The sequence below is a fragment of the Dipodomys merriami genome, unplaced genomic scaffold, assembly GCF_024711535.1.
Source record: "Dipodomys merriami isolate MVZ:Mamm:240054 unplaced genomic scaffold, mDipMer1.0.p SCAF_1, whole genome shotgun sequence".
NCBI lineage: Eukaryota > Metazoa > Chordata > Mammalia > Rodentia > Heteromyidae > Dipodomys > Dipodomys merriami.
Window position 1 is genome coordinate 102,954,175 of NW_027202270.1, and position 12,304 is coordinate 102,966,478.

The following is a 12,304-nucleotide window of genomic DNA, read 5'->3' on the forward strand; positions in this document are numbered from 1 at the left end:
AGGGACTGAACTCAGGGCCTGGCCTGTGTGCTATCCTGAGCATATTTGCTCAAGGCTAGAGCTCTACCATTTTGAACCACAGCACCACTTCTGGTTTTCTGGTGGTTAAATGGAGATAAGAGTCTCACAGGAACTTTTCTGCCAGGGCTGGCTTTGAACTGCAATTCTCAGATCTCAGCCTCCTAAGTAACAGGCATGAGCCACCCGCGCCTAGCCATCACTTTTTATATATAATCAAGTTCTATGATCTAAAAATGAAGCAAACACTTAGAAATTCAAAAGGATTATCTTTTTCTTTTGTCAGTCCTGAGGTTTGAACTCTGGGCCTGGACGCTGTCCCTCAGCTCTTTAGCTCAAAGCTAGCACTCAGTTGAGCCACCGTGCCACTTTCAGTTTTCTGGTGGTTTACTGGAGTAAGAGTCTCATGGACTTTCCTGCCCAGGCTGGCTTTGAACTGTGATCCTCAGATCTCAGCCTGAGTAGCTAGGATTATAGGCGTGAGCCACTGGTGCCAGCAAACAAGGATTATCTTATAGGTACTCTTTGGTTTGGGTATTTTCTGAGTTGTCAAAATGCAACATTTTCATCATAAAAATACATTTTACTGGAAAAATCCTATCTAAATATGGGAAAACAAAACTAAAAATTAACTCAAACTTTACTTCACTATCAAATTCTTTCCCTTAGATGTGTTTATAGTTAGCATTTTTTACATTTTACTAATGAATAACACTACCCATTTATTTAAATCTTAAAACTCACAAGACCTTTATTTAAAAAGTGTCAGTTCCTACTCTGGAGTTATTAACAGGTATTATTTATTTTTTAGGTATTAAAATGAATATAATTTGTCTACATGCAATTAGTTTTAAAAAATCAGCATTAAAGACAATGATGAAACATTCATGTGCAATATAAATAAGATACTCTGTTTGCTAGTTCTTTTATTTACTGTGAACGACTGCCTGGCAACATGCATTATGTGATACTTTCCTCAATCTAATAAATCTATTTCTTAATTCTTACTGTGATATTCAAGTAGCTTAATGGCCATACTCCATCATTTTGACAATCAAGGCTTGTTATGAAATTATTATAGCGCAGCAACAACTCAGCCTAATATTCAAAATAAATTTTAAAAACTAAGCTCATGCCAGATGCAGGTGGCTGGAATCCTACTTAGGAGGATGAGATCTGAGGATGGAGGTTCAAAGCCAGCCTGGGCAGGAAAGTCTGTGAGACTTTTTTTTTTTCAATTTAAAACAAAAAATATTTTATTTCAAAATTGAAACCAAGAAAAATGAACTACGAATTTGTGCAACTGTTAAAGAGTTCCAACCTGGCAAGAATTCAAAAGCATACCAAAAATATAAATATATATGTAAACATATATATATATTTAGATCTTTTTTCTTTTTTTTTTTTTTTTTTGGTCCGGTTGTGGGGCCTGAACTCTGGGCCTGGGCGCTGTCCCTCAGCTCTTCAGCTCAAGGATAGCGCTCTACCACTTGAGCCACAGTGCCACTTCCGGCTTTTTGCTTATGTGGTGCTGAGGAATTGAACCCAGGGCCTCATGCATGCAAGGCAAGCACTCTACCACTGGGCCACCTTCCCAGCCCCATAGATCTTTTTTCTTAATTCAATTTGTCAGAATGCAATCATCAATTTAGTAGCACAATTCAGTTTTTAAAGATAATAAATATCCATTTAAGCAATCAGAATTGTTCATTGGTGTTTTACAGATCTTTGGTAATATTCATTCATTCATTCATTCATTCATTCATTCATCTGTTTATTGTGAGACTCTTATCTCCAATAAACTACTTAGAAAAGCCGGAAGTGGTACTGAGGTTCAAGTAATAAAGTGCTAGCCTTGTGAAAAAGAATCTCAGGAACAGTGCTTACATCCTGAGTTCAAGCCCAGGACCAGCAACAAATAAACAAATAACAAAAAAGCTCAAATAAAAATATTGTATTTTCTTATAAATACTAGAGTTCTAAATGCTAAAAACTTAACTTATTTTCCAAACTTGTATGAAAACAATACTTTTCACTTAATTTTGTTATAAACTTTCAACTCTAAAGCATAAAGCATGATAGTTTTAAAAAAAACAGTGATCTGGGGCTGGGAAGGTGGCTCAGTGGTAGAGCGCTTGCCTTGCATGCTCGAGGCCCTGGGTTCAATTCCTCAGCACCACATAAGCAAAAAAGAAAAAAGCCGGAAGTGGCGCTGTGGCTCAAGTGGTAGAGGGCTAGCCTTGAGCTGAAGAGCTGAGGGACAGCACCCAGGCCCAGAGTTCAGGCCCCACGACCGGACCCAAAAAAAAAAAAAAAAAAAAAGAAAAAAAAACAGTGATCTCCAAATCTAAGATATTTATCACTAAACAAATTAGCAGACTATTACCAAGTAGTTTGATGAATTTATTTACAAACCGGAGTACAAAAGGTTGTTTCTTACCCTTAGGCTTTCCTTACCCAAGATTTACTCTTGCACATTTAAAAATATTATTTTACTGACACATTAAATATGGATCTGATGGAGACTGATGTCAAAGAGACTGTCACTCAAACTAAAATAATGAAGTCCTTGTGTCACTGTCATTTATCACTGTATGATAAAAATGAAGAACTTAGAATAACCCAAGAAATCATGAGGAAAAAAGAGTAAAATCTGGAGACATCACATTTCCTGATCAATCTCTCTCTCTCTCTCTCTCTCTCTCTCTCTCTCTCTCTCTCTCTCTCTCTCTCTCTTCTCTCTCTAAAGCTATACAGTAAATAAAATAATATGGCACTGGCATCACATGCATATAGACCAATAAACAGAACAGAGAGCTCAGAAATAAATCTACTCATCTACAGCCAACTGATCTTCAATAAAAACATGGAGAAAGGATAATCTCTTCCACAAATACCAATGGGAAAACAGAAGAATAAAATTAAATCCATACAAATATCAACTCAAAATACTCTAAAGACTAATATAAGATCTGAAACTGCATAACTAGTGGAAGACAGCACAAGAAAGTAGTTGTTCCTTGATATTGATGTAAACAATATTTTGGGGGATATGACAACAATATTACAAGGAACAAAAGCCAAAATAGACAAGTAGGGAATTATTTATACTAAAAAGCTTTAACATAAGAAAGCAAATAACATAATATAAAAAGCTTATGAAATGAGAAAATGTTAGCAAACTATTTATTTGGTAAGGGGTTAATACACAAAATGCACATTCACCTCAAATAACAACAGTAAAAATCAAATAACTCAGTTTTAAGCATGGAAATATAATTCAACAGCCATTTCTCAATAAACACAACAGATACACAGGCAACCATTTCTGAAAAAAATGCTCAATCATTTAACCAATCATCAGGAAATGCAAATGAAAACAAGTTATCACCACAAACTAGTTAGGATATTTAGATAGAGATGAATGGATGTATAGATGGTTAGATGGATTTTGCTGATGAGACATTGATTGACTGATGGCAGGACTATAAATTGGTATAGCCATTATGAAAAACAGTATGAAAGTTCCTCAAAAACTTAATAATGGAACTAGCATATGATACAATAATCTGCTCTCTGGGTATATTTCTAAAGGCAATGAAATTAGTACCTCAAAAAGATGTCTATATACCCACATTCACTGTGGCATGTTATTCACAATAGTTAAAATATAGAAACAATCAAGTGTCCATTAAACAATCCCAAGTAGCTAGGATTACCGACTCTGGACATCAAACCTGTCTCCCCCTTACCTTAATTTATTTCTATCTTCTATAATACATTTTGAATGATTTCTTTGGTTTTTCACACATCACAATTCATAAAAGCAGAAACCACCATCTGGAGAACCATTAACTCCATTCTGCTCATGTAGGAGGAAATCTCTCTCTGGGCTCTGAAAGCACAGTTCTGTCCAACACAAGTGAGCTAATTGTGAAATGTTGACCATATAAATTTTCCTGTTACTGCACTAGACATTTTTGGGTTTTACCCAACTTAGAAATTTTTCTAAAGAAACTTAACTCTGTAGGGAAAGAGAAACTGATAATATAAAGTGCAACTGAAATATGCATACTCAAATTGTTGCCTTAGGTTACTTTTAATGTGTGATAAAAGAGAAAATGCTCTGTAGTTTTGAGTGGTAGAAATTGGAGATCTGAAAGCAATGTTTAAAACTTAACCAAAGGCTAGATGGCAACTGATGGCATTCCAAGCCTGTTTAAAAATGTCACACCAGAGCCTGGTGTGGTAATGCACCTAGTCTATAGCAAGTCTTAATCTCAAAAAAACTCAGATACACAATAAATAAAAGTAAATGAAAAACAATCTCATGCTTGGTTCTTCATTACAAAAGCCTTGGTCCCATCACAGACACCAGTAAAAGTTAGCAATTGTGGGCATGCCCAGATTTGTTAACAATTTACCTTTTGGTAACTGCCCCTGTGAAAGAATAAGTTTGCATTGTAATTATTCTACCAAATCAGACCCAAATACAGATAGATGAGATTCTGGCAGATGCATTAGTAAAGGTATTTTTATCTCTTTTCAATCTACATATTTTTCTGTATTTTAGAGGAATAATTGGATGAAACATAAAAAGGAACAACCCTATACAATGCCAATACATTTTTAAAGCTTGTTTTATTTCTTTTAGTGTTAATACTAGGACTTCATTTAAGGGCTTCAAGCTCTGGCTTGGCTTCCTTAAGCTGTGTCTTTAGTCTGGCAGGCCTTTTGCTGGTTTATTAGAGATGGAGTCTTGCAGTCTTTTCTGCCCAGACTGGCTTCAAACTGTTCCTGCATGTCTCAATCTCCTGAGTAATTAGAATTTCAGGAGTGAGCCACTAGCACCTGGTTTTTGTTTTTGCACTATGGATAGAACCCAGGTAAACACATGTGCAATACCAAGAAGGTACTTTACAACTGAGTAACATCTCTAGCCCTCGTGTTATTTGATTTGGTTTGGTTTGAAGATGTGATTTCACTTTGTAGCTCAGACTGATTTTAACTTGCCATGTAGCCTAGGCTAGCCTCTAGAATGCTAGGATTACAGGCATGGATCACCACACCTGTCAAATTCTTTCCACAGACACAAAATAGTATGAGAACTGACTATGTACTAGGTAGGGCATGTTTTAAATATTTAGTATCCTACAGCCTATATTCTCTAAAATAAAACCACATGGAGGTGGCTCAGTGGTAGAGCGCTTGCCTTGCATGCAAGAGGACCTGGGTTCGATTCCTCCGCACCACATAAGCAAACAGAAAAAAGCCAGAAGTGGCGCTGTGGCTCAAGTGGTAGAGTGCTAGCCTTGAGCTGAAGAGCTGAGGGACAGCGCCCAGGCCCAGAGTTCAGGCCCCATGACTGGACCCAAAAAAAAAAAAAAAAAACTAATTAACTAAAAAAACTTTAAAGGAAAAAAAACAGAAAATATCTAATTTTTGGAAGATACACATTTCCTAATAACTCATAGGTCAGAGGGTATCATTAAAAAGAATGAGTAATTACAAAAAATGCTACACATAGCTGGGCACCAACAGCTCGTTCCTATAATCCTAGCTACCCAAGAGGCAGAGATATAAGGATCACTGTTTGAAGCAAACCCATGTCAAATCAACAAACAACAAAAAGCCAGAAGTGGCTTTTTGAAGCATGCCTCCAGATCTGAAGATCACTGTTTGAAGCAAGCTCAAGCAGATACATCTGAAAGACTTTTATATCAAATTAACAATTAACCAGCAAAAAGCCAAAACTGGCTTTTAAGGTGTGGCTCAAGGACAGAATATGAGCCTTGAGTGAAAAAAAACAAAGTGAGAGCATGAACCGAGTACCAGCATCAAAAAAAAAAAAGGAAAAGAAAAGCTGCAGATAAAAATTTATAGAATGTAACTAAAACAGTAAATAAGTAAATTAATATACTGAAAAATGCTTATACAAAGAAAATTTGAGACTAATATTTAATTAGCTAGGAAAAGAACCATTTATACAATCAAGTAAATTAGAAAGAAAAAAATGAGGAAAAATGAAAGAAAAATGTAAATATAAAGCAGAGAAGTCAACAAAGCCAAAAGCAAAAATTTAAGAGAAATAAAATAGGCAAGTAAGTAAAATAACAATAAGCAAGTAAGTACTAATGGAACTAAAAGCAAGAACCAGCTGGGCGCTGGTTGCTCATGGCTGTTATCCTAGCTACTGAGGAGGCTGAGAACTGAGGATCACAGTTCAAAGCCAGCCCAGGCAAGAAAGTTCTCCAATTAACTGCCAGAAAACCAGAAGTGGAGCCATGGCTCAAAGTAATAGAGCACTAGCCTGGAGCAAAAGAGCTCAGGGACAGCGTTCAGGCCCCAAGTTCAAGTCCCATGACTGATGGAAAAAAAAAAGGCATATGCAATAAAAATTTATATAAGTTTTTTAAAAAAATGTAATACAAAACTCCTAAAATATATTCAAACCAGTTCAAAACTTAAAAACTTGAATAATTCTTTAAGTTTTAAGATTTGTGACAATTATCTAATCAATTAGAAGGCTGATACTGTTCCCACAAATAGTCTTTGTGCTTGAAAAGAAATGGTAAGTATTGTTATATATGCCTGTTATCACAGCACATGAAAGGCTAGCCTGGGCTACTTAGTGAGGTTAAAATCAGCCTATGATACAACATGAGACCTATATAAACAGACACACACACACACACACACACACATACACACACACACATACACACACACACACACACACACAGAGAGAGAGAGAGAGAGAGAGAGAGAGAGAGAGAGAAAAGAAAAGAGAAAAAAGAAAACAAGGAAGCAAAGATTAATTCAGACAACAAAGATCTGGATATTGTTAGATCTACTACTTGATTGCTTTGAGAACTGAATGATCCTTCTTCAGCTATAAAAATCAATGATGTTTACCTGAAAAAGGTTAAATATTGTTGCAACAATTAAGCACCTGCTAAATTTTCAATTTTTTCTTTTTTTTTTTTTTTGGGTCCGATCATGAGCCTGAACTCTGGGCCTGAGCGCTGTCCCTCAGCTCCCTCAGCTCTTCAGCTCAAGGCTCGCGCTCTACCACTTGAGCCACAGCGCCACTTCTGGCTTTTTTCTTTTTGCTTATGTGGTGCTGAGGAATGGAACCCAGGGCCTCAGGCATGCAAGGCAAGCGCTCTACAACTGAGCCACCTTCCCAGCCTGCCTGCCTGCTTAATTTTCATGAAGTACATTTTCCAAAAAAAATTTCTATGTGCTTGGGAATATGTACTTTCAAATTTCTAGTTAATTTATGTAAAATAGCTATTTCATTTCCTCTTTTTCTCCCCAATAACACTGTTTAGCAACTTAAATTTCAGAATGCTCTAATGGACAAAATTGAAGCTCTGAAAGACGAAAGCAATGAAACCATCATTGATATTTATAAAACAACTTTTAACAATCACGCAAAAAATAACTTTACTATACAATGATGGGAAGGAAAAAGTTTCAATTCATAAGGTGAATAATTAAAATTTAACCTGACTTATCAGGTGCCTCATATCTATAATCATAGTTACTCAGGGGTGAGATCAGGGGGCTGAGGTTTGAAGCCAGCCTCTGTAAAGAAAAAAACTGTCTCTAGTTAACAAAAAAAAAAAGCCAAAATGAAAGTGTGCCTCAAGTGGTAAAGCACTAGCCATGAGTAAAAAAAGTCAAATAATAGTACAAGACAAAAAACAAAAAAGAGCTGGGCACTGGTGGCTCATGCCTGTAATCCTAGCTACTTAGGAGGCTGAGATCTGAGAATCACAGTTCAAAGCCAGCCGTGTCAATAAAGTCTATGAGACTCTGATATCCAATTAACCACTAGAAAATGGGAAATGATGCTGTGGCTCAAGTGGTAGAGTGCTAGCCTTGAGCTGAAGAGCTGAGGGACAGCGCCCAGGCCCAGAGTTCAAGCCCTATGACTGACAAAAAAAAGAAAGAAAAGAAAAGAAGAAAAAGCAAAGTATACTATGCATCAATGAAATTACTACCATGAAATTCCTTTGAACAAGTTAATGCATGTTAATTTTATAAAGGAAAAAAAATTATGAATTCAATTTTTTTTTTTTTGCGGGGGGGAAGAGTGTCAGTGTGCTGGGGTTTGAACTCAGTGCCTTGCTCTGCTAAGCTGGCTGGATACTGAAGAGCCATACCTCCAGCCCTAAGAATAGCTAAAAAAGTTAATAACAACAAAATAACAACAACTCAATATTAAAAACCCAAGTCTTCATTACAATTAAAAAATAATAAGAAGCATTTTACCTGGCGAAATATCTCTGTAACAAAGTTTACATTGCTTCTTTTGGAAGAAAAAACTCTTCGAACTATTTCAATATCTGTGAGATGTTCTTCATCAATACTACAAAGACTGGATGAGCTGGGTTCTCGCTCTGTGAGAGTACTCGTATTCGAATGAGATTGTTCTGGTTCTGTATTTCTGTCTGCTTTATCGGCATTATCACTTTTGTTTTCTTCCCTGGATACCAAACTAGCAGCTGCTCTCTAAAATTAAAACACAAAGGAAAGAATATTATAAACATTTAACTGAGTACTTTGTTTTTCATCAAATACTGACTAGAGCCAAAGTATTCTATAGTAACTTACAGCACTATTTAAAGTTTTATTTAAGATTCATTCTGGAGGGGCTGGGATGGTGGCTCAGTGGTAGAGCGCTTGCCTTGCATGCATGAGGCCCACATAATCACAAAGAAAAAAGCTGGAAGTGGCGCCGTGGCTCAAGTGGTAGAGCGCTAGCCTGGAGCTGAAGAGCTGAGGGACAGTGCCCAGGCCCAGAGTTCAGGCCCCATGACTGGACTCCCCCCCCCAAAAAAAAAGGTTCATTCTGTATAATTAAGTGGAAATGCTAATAATGTAACGTTTAAGTGATATAAAGAAATTCAAAAAGTCAGGAAAATGAATCATTGACTATATAATTAAATATAGAAAATTCAAAGTTAACTAAGGGTAAGTGAAAGAGCTTTCAACAGGGAGGCAGCTAAAGTCCTTAAGAATAAATAACTTATAAGCAAACTACATTGAAATATTTAGTTAATGATGATGATATTTTAAAAATTTCTGAGCTGGGCGCATTTGGCTTACACCTGCAATCCTAGCTATTCAGAAGGCTGAGATCTGAGGATCATAGTTCAAAGCCAGCCTGGGTAGGAAAGTCTATGAAAACTCTTATCTCCAATTAACAATCAAAAAAAAAAATAAGTAGAGTTGTGACTAAAGTAGTAGAGTGCTAACCTGAGCAAAAGAGCTCAAGGACAATACACAGGCCCTGAGGTCATATCCCAGGACCAGCAAAAAAAAAAAGAGCAAAAATTTTGTCAAACAAAAAACAAGAAATTGACAAAAAAGTTGAGATAAAGCTAAAAGAAAATCTTAAAAAAATCAGAGAAAAGCTTTTTATTCTAGTAAAAGAAATTTGTTTTATGATTACTGGAGATCAAACCACACCCTCGAAAAAGACAGTGATTAAGTGAATTACTACCATCATGTAGTAGGTTTCTGATGACTGTTGTATGACAATACTTTCTGGCACCGTATTCAATGTTTGGTCTCAGTTTCCTCATCCATAAAATAAAGATTAAATAGATGATTTTAAAGTAATCATAACAATAAAGTCTAGGACATTATTAGGACTAGAAAATACTGCTTCACTTTTTACATTTAATTATTGCATGCAGAGAGTTTGAGAAGCATACAATGTGATCTGCTACTCTGGCAGAGGAATAAAAGTCACATTTTTTAATTCTAATGAACTAAACATATTTCCTATCTTAATTTTGGAAGATTTAAGCAGTTACATTTAAAAAAAAAAAAACATGGTTAAGGATTTTTCAAACTCAGTAAAAATTTTAAAAACGAAGAGTTGGAGACATAACCTAAATGTAACAGCACTTCAAGTAGAATTCAAATACCAGACTGCCTCCTTGTCACCCAAAAAACCCTAAACACTAGCACTGCCTCCTGGGCCTCCCCAAAAAACCCTATTAGTGAAACCTGAGGAAAGGTAAACAGGAAAAGTACTACACAAACAGAAAGAAAACATACATGAGGGGAAACAAACTAAGAAAAAAGTATGAAGAATTTGATCTAAAAGTGTGATGTGGAAAATTCTAGAAACAATTCATAAATTTTCGGTAACCTTTATAAAAGTATATCATTATAATTATTTGATTTTATTATTATTGCTATTTGAATTTATTGTAGTTGTTGTCACTATTCTCTTAGTCACTACTCTCAAAGTTACTATGTTGTTAATCTCTTAAACTTACTAAAGTTTAATTTATAAACATTACAGTATATGTGTATATATACGCATATGAAAAATACAGAAATATAGCTAGGTTATAGTAGCTTATGCCTAATAATCCTAGCTACACAGGAAGCTGAGATCTAAGGATCATGGTTTGAAGACAGCCCAGGCAAGAAGGTTCTTGAGATTCTTATCTCCAATTAGCCACCAGAAAACTGCAAGTAGAGCTGTGACTCAAAATGGTAGAACATTAAAAAGACTCCGTGACAGCACCCAGGCCCTGAGTTCAAGCCTCATGACCACCACCAACAACAACAAAAAAAAGCAAGTATAGGAGCTGGGAAGATGGCTCAGTGGTAGAGTGCTTGCCTTGCATGCAGGAGGCCCTGGATTTGATTCCTCAGCACCACATAAGCAGAAAAAGCTGGAAATGGTGCTGTGGCTCAAGTGGTAGAGCACTAGCCTTGAGCTGAAGAGCTAAGGGACAGTGCATAGGCCCAGAGTTCAGGCCCCAAGACCAAGGAAAAAAAAAAAGTATGTATGTATACATATGTGTGTGTGTGTATATATATATATATATATATATATATATATATATATATATATATATATATACACATACACACATATATATGTATATATGTGTGTATATATACACACACATATATATATACACATATATACATATATACATATATATGTGTATATATGTATGTATATATACGTATATATACACTTATGTATATATACATATATGCATATATATACACACACATATACATATATACTTTTATATATAAAATATATACACACATATACTATAGATATATATACACACACATATATATAAAGATAGCACATGTAAGGTATAATGTCAATATTATCCATGGTTTCAGTAACGGGGGGGGGGCCTCTTTGAATATATTTTCTAGGGATAGAAAAGTATTATAACTAAAATACATAAATAAGATTAATACAACTAAAATTCTATAATCTCCAAGTTTTATTTTCTATTAAGAAAATTGTTACTTCTATAATTATTAAAATTTGAATTTATAAAATATACAAAAACATTACTTGTTTAAAATGCTGTATAACTAAGTCAATTGTAATCAGTGAATTGAATCTTAAGAGCCATTTCAGTCTTCAACATTCTTGCCTCAATTGTGTATTACCTGAATATTCTTTGGCACAACTTCACCTTCCATCCCAGGAATATGAGGTCCTGTATGTGGTTTTGGTTCTAGCCAGAAAGAAACCAGCCAACGAATGACAATAACTCGTGCTTTAATGAAAGGCTCCTTTGTACAATAGATTGCTTCATTGGTTTCAGCATCCTTCTTTATCATGACATAATGTGGCTTGGGTCTTATCTGTGGAATATCTATGTAAAATGAGAAAAAAAACAAAACATAAATAAGATAGTATTTTTCCTAGGTGTATTTTTAAACATTTAAGGAAACACTAAAATGCTACATTTATAAGTTTATAAATCGTTTTATAAACGGCTTTATAAGCCATTTATAAGTGGCTTTAGTAAAGAAAAAAATACACTTCATTAAATGTTATCATTGAACCCAGAAGAATAAACCACATTTACTAGTATCATCAAAAGTTCAATTAACCGGGGAGGGGGGTATAATTGGGTGGGGGGAGGGGGGAGGCTGGGAAGGGAGGTGAAGGGTAAACAAAGGAGGAGGCTGCAATGCTTGGTAAGAAATGTATGCATTATCCTGCCCATGTAATTGTAGCCCCTCTGTACAGTATGTTCTCAAATAAAATAAAATTAAATTAAAAAAAAAAGTTCAATTAACTGGACATGATATCACATGTCTATAATCCCAAGATCTGGAAGAATGGGGCAAAAGGATCATAAAAGAGGCCACTTGTACTATACATTAAGAGCCTGTATCAAACAAAACAAAAAAACAGTTCAAGCTGACCAAGGTAACTCACACTTGTTAATCCTACTCAGGAAAGAGTTGAGAGGATCAAGATTCAAGG

The 12,304-nt window shown here is 35.4% G+C and overlaps 1 protein-coding gene across 9 annotated transcripts in view; it reads right to left on the reverse strand.

The window, feature by feature from the left end:
- Window positions 1–12,304, reverse strand: part of Ralgapa1 (Ral GTPase activating protein catalytic subunit alpha 1) — a 233,307-nt gene that overhangs the window by 170,553 nt on the left and 50,450 nt on the right. For all 9 annotated transcript variants that reach the window (XR_011372986.1, XM_070026666.1, XM_070026690.1 and 6 more), the window contains exons 9-10: window positions 11,476–11,684; window positions 8,299–8,538 (exon numbers count right to left, since the gene is read on the reverse strand). Coding sequence is in view for 8 of the 9 variants with exons in the window: in XM_070026666.1 (XP_069882767.1) it covers window positions 8,299–8,538; window positions 11,476–11,684 (449 nt within the window). In the remaining variant the exon portion in view is untranslated. The remainder of the gene's footprint in view (window positions 1–8,298; window positions 8,539–11,475; window positions 11,685–12,304) is intronic.